The 19,895-nt window shown below is 38.1% G+C and overlaps 2 protein-coding genes across 2 annotated transcripts; both read right to left on the minus strand.

The window, feature by feature from the left end:
- Positions 1–749: 749 nt before the first annotated feature.
- Positions 750–3,584, minus strand: OTOR (otoraplin). The gene is made up of 4 exons (XM_063087195.1): positions 3,473–3,584; positions 2,983–3,122; positions 1,960–2,070; positions 750–773 (listed from the first exon to the last, which is right to left on the minus strand). The coding sequence occupies exons 1-4, from the start codon at positions 3,582–3,584 to the stop codon at positions 750–752; spliced, it is 387 nt and encodes a 128-aa protein (XP_062943265.1).
- A 4,140-nt stretch (positions 3,585–7,724) lies between these two features.
- Positions 7,725–19,555, minus strand: SNRPB2 (small nuclear ribonucleoprotein polypeptide B2). The gene is made up of 7 exons (XM_063103662.1): positions 19,428–19,555; positions 17,770–17,858; positions 17,212–17,384; positions 12,507–12,647; positions 11,491–11,541; positions 9,975–10,063; positions 7,725–9,555 (listed from the first exon to the last, which is right to left on the minus strand). Exons 2-7 carry the CDS (start codon positions 17,831–17,833, stop codon positions 9,396–9,398), a joined length of 678 nt encoding a protein of 225 aa, XP_062959732.1. The 5' UTR covers positions 17,834–17,858; positions 19,428–19,555; the 3' UTR covers positions 7,725–9,395.
- Positions 19,556–19,895: the final 340 nt, after the last annotated feature.

A 19,895-nucleotide genomic window follows, 5' to 3' on the forward strand; every position in this document is an offset into this window, starting at 1 on the left:
TGACTTAGAGCTTGAATAATATCCAGTAACGGGAAACTATTCCATTAAAAATATTTTCATAACTTGCTCCCCCTCACCATATACACATATACTTATTTAAAATGTGGGGAGAGGTAAATTGATCATTTAGAAGGTAACATTATTCAGTTGAAATAATTTTTGAGACTTGTCTAAAAGAAAAATTTAGAGACATAGTCCAGACATTTATGGGCCCCAAAATCTTATTTCCCCCCCAACAATTTTACATCCCCAGGGCATCAAATATTAAAAGTAACAAAAATACTAGAATACTTCTTGATGTTATAGCCCCTTCAGGTACATTGTTACATTCCAATTGTCCAGAGGTACAAATAAGTACAAAATATCACGTCCAAAGGGAAGGCCTTTGACCCACCAAGTTTACATACAGAGTGAAAAAGCTGGACAGTATTGCTCTTTACAAATAACTACAAATAAACTATCTTCTATATGCATCCCCATGTAAGAGAAGATTCTCTAGGCTGAAAAATATTTCTGTGGTCTCAATTTACCCATTCCAGCCAAATGTTGCAAACCAGGCCAGTAGAAAACAAGACTCAGTTGAAAGTCCTTTTTTACTTGCCACCTCCAATCCCAAGTCCCCAGCCCTCTTGTAAGGTAACAAACTCTTGGAACAAAAATCAGAAATTAGAGACATGCACTTTTTGGTTATTTTTGCTTTTTTCTTTATTTCTGGTATTTCCTTTCTATCTGCAGTTTTGACTAATTTCTTACTCGCAGAAGAAGTCAATATCCTGAAAAAAAGCAAAACAAAACAAACAAACAAACAAACAAAAAACAAGAAAGGTTGAGCTGTGCAGGCTGGACCAGAAAACAGATGTTGGTTCTTTATTTAAAATCATATTTAACCAATGAGAAACCTGGATTTAAAATAAGTAAAAGTTGAACCCAAAAGAATATGTATTAAGTATAATATAAGTATTACTTTAAGTAAAAAACCATTTAAAATGAAAGTCTTCAAACTCTTCACTTATGGTTATTTGACAGACTCCAGCTTAATGCTAAGAAGAAATGACAAGTGAGTTGCATTTGTGTGGGTTGGGCAACATTTGAAATACAGCAATTAGTTTCAGGAGAACTGCTTCAAAACAACCGCCTTGCAAAGAAGCTCAGAAAAGACCTTTATTTCTGTCCTGAGTCTGCAGGACCCCAGGGCATTAAAAAGAGTATGATTTTATCTCATACTTAAATAGAGTTTATCTAACACACACACACACACACACACACAAACACACACACAAGGCATTCAAAGATTCTTCTAGTATATTTTGACTTTATCAAAAACAGATGCTAATTTTTTCCCCAATCTGATTCTTTAGTAAGTAAATGCAAACTGTCAGTCAGTGTCAGTTAACGGTATCTTGGTTTCTTTCCTTGTGACATGGACTCCTTTCCAGGATAACTTGCATCTAAAACAAATGGGGTACTGTATTGTATACTAGAAGTTTGCTAAGAGGGTAGATCTTAAGTGCTTTCAACACACACACACACACACACACACACACACACACACACACACAACTATGTAAGGTGATAGATATGTTAACCCGCTTGAGAGTGACAATCATTTCACCATGTGTATATCAAAACAGGTGGTACACCTTAAATATATACAGCTTCTACTTGTCAGTAATACCACAATAAAGCTGAAAAAAAAAGTAAAATAGTTGAAACATAAAAAAAAAAATAGTGAACTAAAATAAAACAAAAAGGGAGGGATTGAATGGAAAAAGTTCGTAATCTTTCAACATTAACAGGAGATATGTATAAATAGTCCCCCCAAAACTCATTATCTCAGAAAAACCACCGTTGGAAGTCGGGGCTTTGTTTTATGCATCTTGTATGTTACATGATGCATTTTTAACACTAGCCTATATTACCCCAAAATCTGTGTACTCTGGTCCCCTCTGAGATGCTTACCGTGGTAGGAACTACCTTGGTGGCTTCTTGGTACACACGTTGCTCCTTGACCAAGTTGCTGGGAAAATAACCCACGATTCCCATCTCATCTTCCTGGCGGTCATCATAAACCTAAGTGCCCAAAAGAGTAGCTGTCAGGAGAAAGCTGATGTGCGTGTCTTCTAAGAAACCCTCAGGCATCCTCTTTGCTGATAACGAGAATTACATAACTGCCAGTGCCTCCTTTTCACTCTGGGCTCCAGGGAGCTCAGAGGCAAATTTGATGTTCACTTTTAGCCTAAGTTAACCCGCAGGAATGGTGCATCTATTCTCTTGTGGCCCAGTCTTACTGTCTTACTGCTTCAGCATTACTTTATTTTATACAGTCTGTGAGTTGCCTGAAATATTTTTGGAATCCATAAATAAAGTCAGTAAATTTTTTAAAAAAGTAAGTAGACACTTTTATTTTAAAGGATGCATATTTTTCAGTTTTTAACAACTCAAATGCACAGATACTCAAATTTAAATTTAATTCTTCATTACTTTAGAACCTATCTTTGGGGCTGCAGATGGGAACAGCAAATAAACCCTGCTCCATCCCTCCCCAGGGCCCACCCCTGTACACTTTAACTGAAGAAAGCAGACTCTTTGAAATTAAAGAGGGTGTTAAAGTTTCCTGAAAGAACACTGAAACTTAGATTGACTTTCAACGCATGTGCCTTTTACTCGACAAATCCTCTCAGACATTTTTGAGTAAGATTCAAACTCTTTGGGATGTTCAAGCCCCAATGTGTTCGACTTTTTTTCCTCGCCAAAACATCACATTAACCCACACCGTTTGGTTTTGCTGTAAAATTATCTTTGTTCCTTTAAAATGCAATAGTAGCAAATATACCTGAATTTTTGCATCGGCATCTATAATCCCTACATTGTTCTTAACAGATAGTTTTAAGCATTAAAAGTGTGTTGAAGATTGGTAATCAAGGAAAAATTAAGAGCTACATGTGTCAAGATGTGTGTATATTTTTATTAATCTCATCTTACACTGCCAGCCCAAAACTCTCCAGGTTCATTTCCTTTTACCAGCTTTGAGTAAACGTAGATCTGCTGCCCTTTTTTAACGTTAATGAATCTACAGTCCGGGGCATTGTAATCTTCTTGAGCTCTAGCCAGAGAAATCGTATCTGGAGGAAAGAAAATTGAAATGACTACATTTTAAGCTCCTGAATTTTATAACAGTAAAAACGCAAAGCATGTAAGAAAACTAGGAAACCAGAGTGACTGATACCTCCCAGTTTACAGCTGGTGTTCAATTCAAGAAGAGTAAGAGCCAAGATATTAAAGCTGCAACAAAATCTTAGCCACATAAATTCTCCATAGTAAGACACCGAACATACAGAGCAGGAGTAACAATGCTAATTGCATACACATTGGAAAAGATTCACTTCAAAGTACAATTAGATTTTATGCTGTTAGTGGACATATTTTCAGTTATGTAATAGAAAGATAATGAAAAGCATAAAAAAGTCCTTACAGACACACTCATCATCTGCACAGAGCTTCTTGGAAGCAAGTCTCTCCATAAATATTCCATGCACAGCACTTACGGCCGTAAGACCCAGAAGCAGTATCAGTAATCGTGCCATCTCCCTTTTACGCTGTGTGGCTTGCACCTTTTGACTGGAAGTGGGGACTGACTTCAGGGGTTCCTGTCTTTTATGTGAAAGCCAGAGCTCTGGATAAACACCCCCAGCCAATGGGAAGGGTCTACCCTTCCTCTGCTTTTGTAACAGGCTGCTGGGCTCCAGGGGTACTTTAGTGTCTGGTTTTCCAAAGAGAATCAAACTTCATGTCTTTTTTTACACACAAATGATATATACAAAGTTGTCCACCATTGTTAAAGCCACCTTAGCTGTGGTTTATTGCATCCATCAGCAGGGCATTGTTGAGAGGACTATGAGAATTTTAAACCATTTTTTTAGTTCAACCCTCATATTCTTTCAGCTTATCAATAAAGATGTCTTAACCGTAGGAATCTGTTGAAAATGTGAGATCTATACCTTTAGTACAAATAATTTTGGTTTTAAACAAATCCAGTTAATAAAAATCTGGATTTGCACAATAGATAAATGAAGGATTCTCATGCTTACCAAGTCTTCCTGATAGGATTCTTAGGAGTCATGTCTGTTCTGGGCCAGAGATGGATTCTAACACACTTGTTTATGTCACATTCAGACCCCACCAGTGGGGAAGGGAAGAGACAGGTGGGTTGGGAAAAATGGGCCAATCTTTTCCGTATTTCCTCCAAGACTTTTGAAATGGTCTCCAAATACTCATAGGCCCTGGCCCCAAGGGTTTACTTCCTGTTAGGAGAGACAGACAATAAGCTGCAGCTTTTTATAGAGTGTTAGGGGCTGGCATCTCTTTCATAAATGCCCCCCCCCCAATCCACTGTTTCTAGAAGAGATCCCTGTCAAGATGTCCTCTGCAAGCTCGGTTGATGAAGTGGCTTCAGAGCAGTTCCTCCTCCCCCCACCCCCAAATGTGGTCACCTCACAAAATGAGGAGCAAGAATTCAACTTACTGAATAATTTTGCACAAATAAGTTTTCCAAGAGATAAATCAATAAAGCAAAATATACTTTTAGTATAACAAAAAGGTTTTATTGTTCTGAATATATGAGCGGATACTTCAAAAATTTCGTGGAAAAGTAGAATTGAAAGATAATACAAAATTTTCCACGAACTTTTTGAAGTTCCCGCATACACATGTATGTGTGCATCACAGTTTTATTGTTGTGTGTGTGCACGCGCGTGTGTTTTCAGGTGAGGATCTTCTATATAGTTGGCCCTGATTTGGAAGCCTGTTTTATTCAATACCTTCATTATAGACAAGGAAGCTGATGCCTAGCAAAGGCCAGTGCGACTTTTCTTAACCATCCTATCTAAAGGTCACCCAGAGAGATTGTGCTGCAGTGCCGTTACCATTCATCACTGTCAAATTAGAATTGGGATTTTAAATACTCTATTTCCTTCTTCAGGTCAAGGAAAGGATGGATTAGAAATCATTTTCGAAAGCAGAATGCCTGTGCATTTTTCCTTCCTACAATCTAGGGGCCTAAAAAAGTATCTCTGGGAAAATTAAAGCATTGATTAAATCTTCTTAATCCTGACCAGGCATCTGTTTTACAGACTCTTACAGTCTCAAAACAGCCCTCACTATGAGAGAGTTAACAGACAATTGGCGTTTAAGAGGCACTTTCAGAAATAGGGACTGCACAAACTCTGATTGCCACACCATATACAGGCCCCCAAAGCAGAGTAAAATGGTAGATAAAGTGACAGCCAAGCTATCACAACTTAGCAAGCAAGGCTAATGCTAACACAAAGCCATTATTAGACATTTGAAGGTACAGAAACAAAGAGAAGAGATGCCAAGCCTTCTGAGCGCATCCTGGGAAGGCTTGGGATGTGCTAGTATTCTGCAGTGGGCAGACACAACACGGAGATTAGAGGCTGCTTGGTAAAATTTTGCTTGCAAATAGGCATTTAAATTTGCAATAATTCAGCAAGCAGTTGTGCCTAGCTCAGAATACTGTGATCACTGGGGGTCCATGAAGGGCTCTGTCCTGAGCTTGCGTATTTCCTTCCTCTGGATTTTCTGATGTATTCTTTAAGCTTTTAATCCCCAAGTAACATTTTTTTCCTTTAGTTCCTAAATTAGCTTCTTGGTCTGGAGTTTCTCAGTATGTTGCTCCTTTAGGGTCTAAGGATAGGTGTGGGCAGGCGGAGGGTGTGGAAGTAGACTCCTTGCCATGACCTACAAGGTCCTGGAGGGTCTGGCCCCTCCACCTCTGGTATTTCACCTCCTGTCTCTTCCTCACTTGCTGTTCCCACCATCCTGGTTGCTCTCTCTTATGACGACACTAAACTCATTTCTGCTTCAGGCCCTCAGAGAGCTTGATGCCTGCAATGCTTTTCCTCCAGATACTGGTATTCAGGTCTCTGGCCAAGATGCCTCCACAGACCAATGTGAGAGATACTCCACAGTCCTCCAGCCCCATCCCTGTGTCATGCGACCGTGGTACACTGTACTAAAGCACACATCACTATCTAACATGCCTTGTTTATTTACTTGGTGGTGGTTTGTCTCCTGACACTATGACGAAAGCTCCATGAGGCAAGGACCTTGCCTATCTTGTTCATCACTCTATTGTTAGCACCCATAAAAACCCATGGCATGCAATAAATAGATATTCATTGAATGAATGCATGATCCTTCTGAAATTACATGCTTAGGTGTGTATATATACACATGCACTCCCCCCACTTCCCCCAAAGTCCCTAGCTTTTATCATATTCAAAGAGATTCATACACCTTTAAATTAAGACTCAGTGACTAAATCATCAGCGCAGAGACTGTGGGGTCTTGCCACTTGCCACCAAAGTTTGATCCCCCCAAGACCAGTTACTTTGGCATCACTTTTCTGTAGAAATAAAATCTGTCATATCTCACCTCAGACACGCTTTTTAACAAAACACTCAAGTGACTCATAGACACATTAAAGTTTGAGAAGGACTACTCCAGGGCAAATCAAATACAGCAAAGAATTTAAGCCAGGGCTTCACGAGCTTCATTATGTCTTTGTTGGAAACATTTTCAAGGGCCAGAATGAAAATACTACAAGCCTTGAAGTTTAAAATGGAGACATTAGCCTTTCGCAACAGTTTCCACTTTAACATTATTTTTACATTTATCAATATACTGCCTTTGAAAAACACTATTTGAGCGAATGATTTAATCACTACGACGTACTTCAGTAGAAATCTGCTTTGTTAGTTCTTAACCTTGGCTATGTTGGAAGCACAATAGAGAGCAACATCCACTGCCTCCAAGCAATCGTCCCTCCTCGAAACTCCCAAAGATGGGTGAGATAGGGAAAGCCAGAAGATCCGAGTTTGACCAAATCTTCTTTAAAGTATAGTTAGCTCCTCTCTCCTTCACCCTCCTCATCCTTGAAGGCTTGCTTTCTAGAGTTTGGTTAAATACAGGAGATTTGAACAACCAAGTAAATTCATTGAGGTGGAGACGAGCAGAGGGAAGGGTAGAATAAATTCAGTGCTGTTAGAATGCAATTGGAAGTAATGGTGTAAATTCATGGTTTCTAACATAATTGTATAGATATACCCAACGATAGATGGATAATCACTAGCAATATAAAATTATGACCATGAAAGACAAGGACAGATTGAGGAACTGACAGGAGACCGAAGAGACATGACAACTACATGCAACACAATCCTGGGTCATCAGCAAAACTCGAATTGGACTGGGTGATAATATTGGATTAAAGTTATTTTCTGATTTTGATGGTTGTATTGGGTTATGTGGGAGTGGTTTTGTACTTAGGAAATACACAATGAAGTTTGAGGGTTAATGGGGAATCAGGTCAGTATATTCTGAAATGGTTCAAAATGTTTAAAAAAAGAATGTTTATGGGAGTTCTGTGTATTATTTCTGTAACTTTTATATAAATTGCAAATGTATCAAAACAAAAAAAAAACTTTAGAAGTAAATCAGAAGTCACTCCTCTGCTCAAAATCTAACAGAACATAGGCCCAATCTGGATGCAAGTATTCATTGCCACTTTATTCATAATAGGCCCAAATTGGAAAACACCCAAATGTTCATTCATTGGTGGAACACTCCGCTGATACATGCAACAATATACAGATGAATGTCAAAAGCATTCACACAGGGCTAAACTGACTGTGATAGAAAGCCGATCATTGTGGCTGCCTAGGGCCAAGGGTGGGGGGAATAGATCGAGTGCAATGGGACACAAGGAAACTTTTTGGGGGTGATGTATCTTATGATTATTACATGACTATATACGACTGCCCAAAACACATCAAACACAAAAATGGTGAATTTTATTGTGTGTAAATAACTCAACTTTTAAAATCCTCTAAAATAGTTCCCCAGTTCACACAGAATATAGAGTCCTTAAAAAGGCCCATGCAATCCCCTTTTATACTCTCCCCTTCCCTCCTTCTCACCCCACTCCAGCCACCCTAGCCTTTCTACTTCCTCTAATACAGCCACTCAAAGCATGTTCTGGGACCTGGGATTTCAATATTTCTGTCTGTGAAATATTTTCTGTTCTGAGACAAGCATAGTAACTGAGAGCAGGCAATCAAAATTTAATAGCAATTGACATTGTATTGTTATAACATCCAAGAGCATCTAGTAATTCACTTTTAACATATATTTTAAAATACATGAGCTTAACAACTGGGTTAAAAAAGTTCAGAAGAGTCAGATTCGAATGTGGCAAAGTTTTAGGAATAAAAAATTGTTTTGCTCTTTTCCTCTTCATGTATGCACAAGTGTGATGTGATAATAATCTATCTCTTTGTAAGTCCAAAAGTGGTCTTTCCATAAGTATATAACAAAAATTGTAAGTGATAAGGAAAAGTTTTGCTCAAGGAAATACTAAAACAGGAACACCAAAAAATGATTAATATTCTTTAATATGTATACACTTGCAAAAAATTATTCACTCCTAAAGATACCCACGATTTTAGCAAAGGAGTGAATTAATAGCCTTAAGTATAAATCAAATGCCAAAGAAAATGAGCTCTGGGAATATTTGTACATTGGTGTTTAGGAATTACAAAGGAGGTAGTAAGAGTAGCACTGGCAACTCTTTGTCAACCTAATTGTCTTTAAAAAATGATTAGATTGTAAAATCTTAAATCTTAAAGAGATTGGATATTAACCAAACATTATTCCTTAGGAAGAGTCCTGCCTCAAGAGGGAAAGAGCATAAAATGTAAAGTTTGAACGCAGCATTCTTTCTATTGTCCCAGAAAAGAGTAAGTATAGTTACTTCTAAATGGCATTTGTTTAACTGAATGAAAAGATTCATGGAATGCCTACCAGCAAAATACTAAGCTCATTTCTGTGAAGGATACAAAGATCAAATTTAGATCTTTCTCAGGTCTCATTTTCTTCTAGTATTCAGAATGATCATTCTTGCCAGTAATACAACAGTCATTTATTAGCTTCTGTGATCTAATTCTCCTTTATTATTAAAATGGTTCAATGTTGCTGTATCATTAGCTGCTCCAAAATAACACTAGAAAAGGATCTAATTAGAGTTTTATACATCTTAAGATGTTCTACACTACAATAAACATTTGATGATAGGGCAATAGCCAATAAACAAAGTATTACATAGAGTGAATACAAATAAAAGTTTATTGTACAAAATTAAGGCCTTCACATTTCATAGTTGATCAATGCTAGAGAAACAATGAATAATGTTTTAAGTCTTTTACAAAAATTTCACTTTCACTACCCCCCCCTCCAACTATTAAAATTACCCTACCAGACATTATCAAAACAAACTCTATAAATAATACCAAGTCCTTTAAAGATGACTATAACAAATGTTATTTCTTGGCATAGGTGATCTTCATGGCATGGGATGGTGTGATCTTAAATCCTTGTAAAGCATCCTTGGCAGCTCCAGCTTGCCCATCATTTTCAAATTCCACAAAAGCAATGTCATGTCTCCCAGGTACCAAACGTACTTCCTTGAAACCAGGGAACCTATAAAGAAGAAAAACAATTCACACGTACATGCAAATATATAAAATGTCTGCTTTGTGTTTAAACTTAATCAACTTCCTGACACTGGTCCAGGAAAAGTAATCATATCCTACCAAGAATCCTGAGTAGCACAGAAGAGCCTAAAATGTAATTAATACCATGAAAGAACTGCAGAAATAATGTAAGCTTTGCTTCCTGTTTTACTCATCAATTAGAATTAATACTTCAAACATTAGAGGAAATTTGTCTTTTTATTTGCTTAATCTGCAGATTGGCTTCAATCCATGATTAATTTCAGACCAAACCAATGAACCTGTAAGGAATTACGACTGTGTGACGACAATGAATTCAACCCATGGAAGTGCTATTTGTCTTGTCAGGAGACTCTTGGAAATAGACTTGTTTATGAAAAGACTTACTGATTAAACAGCATGGATAACATCATCTCATTAGTCTCTTCTGGTAAGTTATTAAGGAATAAAATATAATTTGGAGGATAATCAGGGACCTATTAAAAAGAAAAAAAGGCAAAATTAGCTTGTAAGTGTAAGCTGCATCATAAGCTCACATACCATTTTATATAGATTATGAAATCTTACATCATACACTAAAGCTGAAAAACAATGACACGAGAAAAATTAATATAAACATAACAGTAACTAATAAGCAAAGGAGACATTCATGTCAAGACATCCCGCATCTGGAAGACCACAAATCTTATTAAGGGTTTTAAGTATTTAATTAACAGTATTTACAGTAATATTTACATTTTAAGCATGTGGAGGTCAGTGTAACTGGAGAATTTTGTCATCTGGATTACACAGTTGAAAGATCCTAACAAAACTAGAGAGGGAAGCTATGTCACTTCTGAGCTGGATATCTCACTCAGATACTCATTTCCTTTGGATTATTATTTACTACCTTCCAGCATGTAAGAAAATTTGGAACTAGAAAAATTACCACTGAGAACCACTACTTGGTGACTTTTAATTTACTTTTGCAAGTAAATGAGGTATGCAGAACATCTAGTTACATACAAATAAGTAGAAAGAAGCACTGTTATTAGATTTTAAGTTATTTATTTGATACTCCACCCTGTGGTTATGAAGAACTACAGGAAAGGGTCCTGTACATAAGAAAAGCAAGTGTAAAGAACAATTAGTGACAACTTGAGGCTTGGAGAACTAAGTGCTGGCATTTGTGAACTGGACTATAAATGGTGAAAAAGTTCAAAGAAGGGAAGTAGATAAAATAAGAAAAGGCAAATAACTTATATTCAAAGGAGAAAAACCTCAGTGAAATAGAGAATTCTCTGGATTTAAGGACTTTGCCAGACTAGCATCAGAGGAAGCAAGTACTGAAACCATTAACACATAATCTAGGCTTTCTTTTTGAGGCATTTAGTGGGGAGATTTGGTAAGGAGTTTCTAAAACATTTTACACAGAGAGGCTTAAATAAATAAGACTGTAGTATATTTGCGCTGAGGAAGTGAGAGCAAGGGTAAGTGTAAAACTATGTTGCCTAAAGGGTGTGTGAGTCTACGAGAAAAGGTGGTGCAGTGCTTCAGTGCACTGGAACGGAGTAACTTCCCTCCCTGTACCAGTTACCCTGAGCCACATGTATATAAAGCCTGGCTACATAATGCAGAGAGAAAAAAAACTGTCTGCTCCCAGCTCTGGGAGTTTAAATTCTGTCATTTTAATTCTGTCCTTGGTTCATTATAGGAAGCAAGGAATAAAGTCAGGTTTGGTTTTCTCCCACTTTAAAGAAAATTAAAATGTTTTGAGGAGTTTCTATATTCAAGTGGGATACAATTTAATGTATTGTGCCTTTTAAATGAAAATTTTTTTTAGAAACATGCAAGGTGTTTTATATTATTGCTATAATTTTTATGATTTTATTTCAAACTAAGCACTGCTGCAGAAAAATATTACCTGAGGATTTGGTGTTGAGTTTCCTTGCATATTAGCTGAATTAAGTGTTCCCTAAACAAAAGAAATAGGAAAATAGTTAAAATTTTCAATCCCTCCAAAAAAAGGGAGCAGGTATTTTTAACTAATGTATAAAAATAACATTAATTTCAACAGACTTTTTTATTCCATTTAATTTTACTTTCTTTAAGAATTTACATCTTGGGCCGGCCCTGTGGCTCACTCGGGAGAGTGTGGCGCTGATAGCGCCGAGGCCGCGGGTTTGGATCCTACACAGGGATGGCCGGTGCGCTCACTGGCTGAGTGTGGTGCGGACAACACCATGCCAAGGGTTGCGATCCCCTTACCGGTCAAAAAAAAGAATTTACATCTTAACTCTGACTCAAACATTAACTTGATAGTATTGCCCTAAACTTTAAAAACTGTATCATAAAATTTAACTTCTAAGCATTAAAATTATAGAAAAATATATGAGAGAAAATTTTGCCAAGGAGTCTTTCTTTTTTAAAAAACAAACAAACAAACAAAAAAAAACAATTGGACATAAGTCAAGCATTATACTTAGTGAAACTAATTTCTAGTCACTTTCAATCCAGAAATCACTATTTTTTGGAGGATAATTTCACTTTTATCTGGTATTTCAAATTAGATTTTGCATTCCTTAATTCTCCAAAAAAAGAAGCTTTGAGTGAAGGGCTCATGACTACAGATAGTATCTACAGTATTATTCACAGGTAGCAGAACTTGAGAAATAACTAATAGATAACAACATATTCTGGGGAATGATGAAATTAAATGCCATGCAAATTAGAATAAAAATATTAATATAAATGTGCATATGTAAAGATTTATATTTTAATTTGTTGCTTAAGTATAAATACTGAAATCTTAAAATTCCACCTTTGAAACACATATGTGCACACATTCACATATATGCCTCAAAGATCATCCCTCACAAGTAAGACAGGCGTCTATCAAGTTTATAACACCAAAAAAATATTGACTTTTGTTTATCTTACCTGATCAGGCTTTTTGTTTGCAGTTGTTGCAGTCTGTTCCATAGTTTTAGCTTTTTTCTTTTCCTTTTTCTTTTCTTTGTCAGCAAATGTGCCACGCATTTTAGATATTATATCAGAATCAGTTTTTGCATACTGGATTCGCTGTTTTAATTATTTGAAAACAAGTTACTTCTCATTATGCAGAAGGTGTTTACACAGTCACTAGTATTTCAAATTTCATTAAGCAAATACATTACAAACTAAACACAACCCTAAGAAATCTGTCAAAATATAGAGTGCCAAACGGAAATAATTATGGCCTAAGATTCACAGTTAGACAAAGTTAGATTCAACTTTTTTCATTAGAAAAAACCCCATACATTTTTATATGGGAAAAACAGGTCTTTGAAATATCTGCTTCACTGCCTCTCTCCATTTAATAAAGGAATAAAGAAAACTGCACTGGAAGGTTATCTACCCCTATCTATCTATCAACTCTCAGTGGAAGGGTGAATATTTGTTAATCAGCTATGGAATGTGTCACCTCCAAAGGTTAAAATACGGAAGACTGGGAATGACTTTCCTGTGAATCTATCATTTTAAATAAGATTACTTTAATAAAGACACCAACTTCAATTTTAAAATGCTTTAAAAGGAAACAAAAAGATGGGACTGGGCCACTTGCTTATTCTTACTAAGCCAGAGCCTGCAGGAATGGTAGGCACCTGTGAGAACAGGGAAGCATTCAAAAACTGGCCTAGAATGGCATTTTATCAACTATAGCATGCATTCCAATTGCCTGCAGAACTTGTAAAAGCTCTGATGCGTAGGTCTGGGTGAGTCCTGAGATCCTGCACTTGCAACAAGCACAATGAAGTTAGTGATGCTACTAGCATGGGGACCACACTTTGAGTAGTGTGGTCCTGTCCCAAAGAATTATCACATAGCTTCAACACCAACAAACTGTCCAGATATTTTTGCCATGAGTTAAACTGTTATGTAGGGTGTGACTATATACAAATTGCAACTTCCATTTCAAGCAAACACCTTCCCCGGAGCTGAAAGAATAACTACCTCTCTGATCATATCAAAACACAATAGTCCTACAAATTACTACTATCTAAAATTGCCTTGTGTAGTAAGAATTTGATCTTGGTCCAAAGGGAACAGGAGACCTTTTAAAGTAGCATGGATTAGAAAGCAGGGAACTTATCAAAACCAAGAGCAATTCTTTCTTTTCCTTCACTTCAGCTACATGAACATACTGGACAAACAAGAGGGAGCAGGCCTAGCACCATATCTCAGAACTCCAGGCCTTTTCTGGCTGGTCTGGTCTGCTGAACCACAGTAGCTCTAAGTGTATTCATCCCTGCAAGCAACTCTGCTAGTCTTGCCCTCATCATCTAACCAAAGAAGACAGGCTGACGGCTTGGACTAACTTCTGGATTTGGACCTACAGATTCCCTCCCAACTCCCTTGGGTCTTCAACCTTGTTCCTGACCTAAATAGATCTTGGATGACATGATTTGTCTGTCTTTATGAGAGTCAACTGTGAAAATATTTGATCTCAGCAACAGCTCTCAGCCGACTGGCCTAAAACAGTGATTCTCAACCACAGGCAATTTTGCCTGCCAGGGGACAGCTGGCACTATCTGTAGACATTGCTGGTTGTCATGCTACTGGCATCTAGTGGGTAGAAGCCAGAGATGCTGTTAAAAACCCTACAATGAACAGGTTAGGCCCCTATAACAAAGAATTATTCAGTGCAAAATGTCAAAAGTGCCAGTGTTGAGAAACCCTAGTCAAGACTAAATATCCATGAGATAAAAGTCCACCCACAACTTAGAGACAGAGAAGGGCAAGATTTACATTTATGTCAAACGTTTGATGACAGAAGCCCTTAGGAAGATGGTTCTACTTTACTGAGGTATTTCTGTCATTAAATAACTACTGTCCTTGAATAATTTTGTTCATTTCTGACCTAGTATTAGAACCACCTGAATAAATACAAACAAGTCAGCTCAAAGAACGTTTTTCCCCATCTTCCAGGATGCTGGAGATTTGGCAGTATTTGCTACCTTCCTGAAGGCAGGGAATGGACTTCCTAAAATAACTTCAATAAAGAATCAGTCTAATGAATGCTTTCCATTGATTTTAAATAATAATTCACAAGGTGAGGCTAGTGCCAAACACAGCAAACAATTCCCATCTTTCCTGTAACCGAGTAACAGGAACATGCAACCCTGTCATCTCAACTCAGCAAAACAGCCCTAAAACCCTCTGCAGGAAGAAACTACACCTTCATGTTAATGTAATTTTAGATCGAAACTAAAACCCAGTCTTATGCTCCTGACAACTGAGATCTCAATTATGCTACTTCTTTGTACTACTAAGAAAGATCAGTTGGTTTAGGAAATGCCAATTTACTGAAAATTAGGGTATATAGGCACCATGCCAGTTCCCTGGGATAGGCCTTTCCACACAGATGGTGCCCAGTCGGCAGGGAAGTGATGGGAAAGGAGAGTTGGACAGAGGATGAGAAGAAAACTTGTTTCAGTAACAGACAAAAGGTGCTCAGTCCTAAACTAGTGTGATATAGATCATGAGTCCTCCAACTACTGCCCACAACACACACTGCCTGTTTTTGCAAATTAGGTCTTGTAAACAATCGTAACCACTCATTTACACACCACCTACTATGGTTTGCATGTCCCTCCCAAAACTCACTGAAGCTTGATCCCCACTGGAACAGCGTTAAGAGGGTGAGGAATCTATACTATTTGAAAAGTGGGGCCTTTAAGAGGTGATTGAATCATGACAACTATGCCCTTGTGATTAGATTAATCCATTCATGAATAAGTGGGTTAATGTCTTAGTGGGTGATTAGTAGATTGGTGGCTTTTTTTTTTTTCTTTTTTTGACAGCTGGAGGGTACAAGGATCAAACCCTGGACCTTGGTGTTAACAGCACCACTCTTACTAACTGAGCGAACTGGCCAGGCCCTGATTGGTGGCTTTATAAGGAGAGCAAGTGAGCACATAAAAGTACTCTTGCCATCCTTGCCATGTGATAATCTGCGTCTCCGAGAGAACACAGAGAGTTCCCACCAAGAAGGTCCTCACCAGATGAGCCCCCCTAGACCTTGGACTTCCCAGACTTCAAAACTGTAAGAAATATATTGTTTCTTTAGAAAATGCTCAGTTTCAGATATTCTGTTATCAGTGACAGAAAGCAGATTAATATACCATCTATGGCTGCTTTTCATGCTATAAAGGCAGAGTTAAGTGAGTACTTGCAACAGAGACCATCCGGCTAGCAAAGCCTAACACAGTTACTATCTGTGTATCTTACAGAAAGTTTGTTGACTCCTACTATAGAAAAAAATATATCACAATACCAGATGTCAGGAGATTAGTTTTCAAGTCCTGAGACTGCTGCCAGTTATAATAATACAATCTGGATGAACAATTAACCTTTGTGTGCCTGATTCTCCATTTGTAAAATTAAAGGATTAGACCAGTGATCTGCACTACAGCCTGTGGGCCAAATCCTCCCCATGGACTGTTTTTGTATGTTCTGCTAAGTGTGTTTTTGTATGGCCTGTTAAGAATGTTTTTTATACAATGTTAAAGGTTGTTAAAACATACACACACAAAAAAGAATAGGTAACAGAAACCGTGTGGCTGACAAAGCCTAAAATATTTATTATCTGGTCCCTTACAGAGTTTTTGCTGACACCTGAATCAGACCAAAAATATCTAACCTGCTTACACTTTAGAGGTGGTAAAACTGACCACAAAAACAGAACCAGTTAATGGCAGAACCAGTGTGAGGACCCGGATCCCCTAAACCCTGGGCCTTGACTCTTTCTCCAACACTGCTGCATATCACATTCCAATCCCAGAACACAAGCAGTTTGGAATCCACACTCAAGGCACTGTGTACTCAACTTACACACGTGGAAACCCTCACTTTACACCGTCTCCACCCTTATCCAATCCCCTACCTCTGACTTATACCACGTGCCTCCTAATTGAGTTCCCTACTTCCTCTCTGCGCTCCCACAATCCATTCTTCATCTAGCAGCTAAGTGTGAAGATCATTATGTCACTACTCAGTTTAAAACTCTCCACGCATAACTATTTCATTTCCATTTACTGTTATTCATAAAACCTATGAATTTAAATCTGTGACTTTTGGTATGGATCCCTGTACTGACCAGCCACCAACCAAAAACAAACAAACAAAAAAACAAACCAAACACATAAATCTATGATTTTTCCTTAGATCACTGCTTTATCTAGAATGTATAAACTTCTGATATGTAGTCTTTCACTATAGTATTTGCTGAAACTTCAGATTGGATTTCCTCTCTGAACCATGATTTTTGTTTTGTTTTGTTTTGTTTTTTTTACAAGTTTACAGAAGTTTCTTTTCAAGTCTTCTGAGTTATTATTAATTTCTAGGTTTTTTTTAGATAATATTGTCTATATGCCATTATTTAAAAAAATATTCTACATCTCAATGTATTGTTTTTGCTGATTTGAATTGTCCTAAGTGAATTAATCTCTACTATTACTGTATTTCTATAAAAACACATAAATAAACGCAAACTCTAACACATGTAATTAAAAGTCGAAAGCAATAGCCATAGTTTCAAGGGTATATTTACAAATCTACCATTCCATTAATAGTGACTCAAGCGAAAATAATAAGATTGATTTACCATTGGTTTACCATAAAATGGAAATCCTTGTAACTGTCTCAAAGCATTCGTAGATGAGCCCAATTCCTTAAAAATAACAAAGGCCTGCCCCCTCATCTTCATGGTCTTTAAAGCCACAATATCTACCACGTGGCCAAACTGAGAAAACAGGGCATATAGAGATCTTTTCAACTCTGTCCAAATTAAAGAGGAAACAAAATATTTGTGAATAAAACAATGACAAAATTCCTCATAAAATGACACTGCAGTGAGTGCCCCCTCACCATTTGTTTATTTATATATAGTTATAATAAATTTTATTAAAAATACATGCTATTCGACTTGTTATCCATTTAAAAAGTTATTTGAAACCATTATACTATGAGTAAAAACAGATTCAACACTGTCAGTCCCACCTATTTTTATAAAGCTTTAAAATCCTTATACAAAATGCAACAAACCATTATTTCAGGCAATATGAAAGATGACTGGATGAGAAGTTTTGCAACAGTACAACTTTTAAGACAGTAGTGAATAAGCACATTTTAGTTGTGAACGAATATTTTAAAAAGCACTTACCTTCTTTTTTAATTTTGTCATTCATATTATTGATATAAATTGTATGATTTGGTCTGATATCCATATTTGGGTTAAATTCCTTAAATAGCCTAAACAGAGAGTAAATAATGTTATAAACAGGAAGGATTAAATCATACTACAGTGTGGCATAAGGACACAACACAAGAGTTATTAACTTTTCAATTCTCTTTCAATCCCAAATGTCAGTTTGGCCATAGACTTTACTATCTCTCCAGCACTTACTAGCTCTCCTTTTTAGAGAAAAGGAGAACAGTTCTCAGGCTCAAATCTTGGTGGAGCACCAGTACCTAGCCAGATTTTAATAACATCATTTTATTCAATACATTTATTTTTATACTTACCTTTCACTTATGACAAGTGATACTGTCTTTCCATCGGCCTACTGAAATAACTTTCCTTTTTTAATGAAATGATTTAAAAACTTAGATTTGAAGAAAAATAAAAAAGAAACTAGCAAGCACACATCCCCTAAAAATCACTAAGACACAACAGTAATGAAGTTAGCCAACTACTTCATGGGTACACTTACATAGCACTTTAACACCTATTACTTAATCTGTATACACCACCACCAACTGTCACGACTCCATGGTCACCTCTAACCAACCTGAAAGAATGAAGCTCACTGAGAGCAGCACTGTATGATGGTTAAGAGCTCATATTCTAGTACTAGCTGGAAATGAATTCAAATACTGTCTACGCTTCTTACTAGCTGCTTGACTGAGGGCAAGTCCCTTAATCTCTCAGGTACTCATCGTAAAATGGGGATAGTAACAGAAGACTCAATGAGATAAAGTTCTAGCAAAGTTTTTGCATCAACAAAACTTAAATAGCTATTAATGGCTATTACAAGTCAAGGGACTTGCCTAAGGTCCCACAGCTAATAAGCAGAAGGCCTGGGAATTCAGTCCTCACCTTTTCTCTTCTCCTGCACTGTTCTTTCACACCCATCGCACTACTTCATATTTTACATTGTTTTTAGTTGCAAATTGTGAAATTGCTTTATTCCTTGGATGCTCCACATATTCCTTTACCTCAAACAATTACGGAGCACCCACTGTACGTGAACAGCGTTGGATGACTGACAAGAGAAAAGCCTATGGACAGAGACTATTGAGCAGGTAACAGGTGAAAAGGAATGCTTATGAAAGTCTTGAGACCCCCTAAATGGAAACCTGGAGAATGGGCAGGGGTCAGTCGAGAGGAACTGATAGAGACAGAGGGCAAAATGAATGCCAGCGGGGAGACTAGTTCGCAGTAGCTCACGTGAGCTTTGATGGTGTGCTGGATTAGTGCAGGGCAACCGGGGTTGTCCCTTCAAGCAAAAGGGAGTCGCTTGGAAGGCACCTGAAAGTGCACAGTGAACTGTAAACGCCTCGCACAAGCAAAGGGACATTAATTGCCCTTTACTTCGTACTCACAGCTTCCCGCCTGTCCAGACACAGGTACATCCGCCCAACGCCCCTGCCCCAAACCCAAGGCAGCGGCCACGCGATCTCCTGCCCCAACCAGTCCCGCTGGAGACAAGTTTCCTAAGTTCGGGGGCCTCACCCGGCCAGCGCGTCAGACTCCATCCCTCCCTCGCCCCCCCAGCCGACCCCTCCGCGAACCCCAGGCCGGAGGCGTCCAGACTCCACCTTTGCGCCCCCGGCTCCAACAGGGGAGAGTTCACACGAACAGCTCGGAAAACGGAAACAGCGAGGCAGAAGACGTTCCAACCTGCCTGAGGCCAACGCCGTCTCCCGCAAGAACCTAAAACCGGAAACGAAGCCAGGCACCGGAAGTAACGCTACCACGCTCCTCAATCGAGCGCCGAGAAGTCGAGAAGCCAAGCACCGAGTAGATCGATGCTTTCCGGTCTCCTGCGGCCCCGGCTGGGTCTCTCTCTGCGCGTGCGCCTGTCTAGCGGGCGGGGAGAAGTGGCCGGAAAGCTAAATGGGGAAGGAGAGGACGGTTGAGGGCATTCTGTGGGGTCAACCTGGAATCCTGGAACCATGCTGTGAGAGGATAGGAAGGGGAGTGTTTTATTTCCCCGACCATTACCTTGTGAGATTTTACCCCACACAACGGTGCCTTCCATTTTTCCAAATCCTGTACAATTTTAC

The sequence above is a fragment of the Cynocephalus volans genome, chromosome 1 (assembly GCF_027409185.1).
Source record: "Cynocephalus volans isolate mCynVol1 chromosome 1, mCynVol1.pri, whole genome shotgun sequence".
Classification (NCBI taxonomy): Eukaryota; Metazoa; Chordata; class Mammalia; order Dermoptera; family Cynocephalidae; genus Cynocephalus; species Cynocephalus volans.

What these genes read in the sequence shown, in the direction of transcription:
- OTOR (XM_063087195.1), bottom strand. Translation starts at nt 3,584, where the DNA reads ATGGCACGATTACTGATACTGCTTCTGGGTCTTACGGCCGTAAGTGCT. An exon ending in GAGAGTTTTGGGCTGGCAGT is followed by an intron (nt 2,071 to 2,982) that starts GTAAGATGAGAT and finishes TTGGGCACTTAG; the next exon opens with GTTTATGATGACCGCCAGGA. An exon ending in CCAAGGTAGTTCCTACCACG is followed by an intron (nt 774 to 1,959) that starts GTAAGCATCTCA and finishes GCTTTTTTTCAG; the next exon opens with GATATTGACTTCTTCTGCGA.
- SNRPB2 (XM_063103662.1), bottom strand. Translation starts at nt 17,833, where the DNA reads ATGGATATCAGACCAAATCATACAATTTATATCAATAATATGAATGAC. An exon ending in CAAACAAAAAGCCTGATCAG is followed by an intron (nt 11,542 to 12,506) that starts GTAAGATAAACA and finishes TCTTTTGTTTAG; the next exon opens with GGAACACTTAATTCAGCTAA. An exon ending in TTATCCATGCTGTTTAATCA is followed by an intron (nt 9,556 to 9,974) that starts GTAAGTCTTTTC and finishes TCTTCTTTATAG; the next exon opens with GTTCCCTGGTTTCAAGGAAG.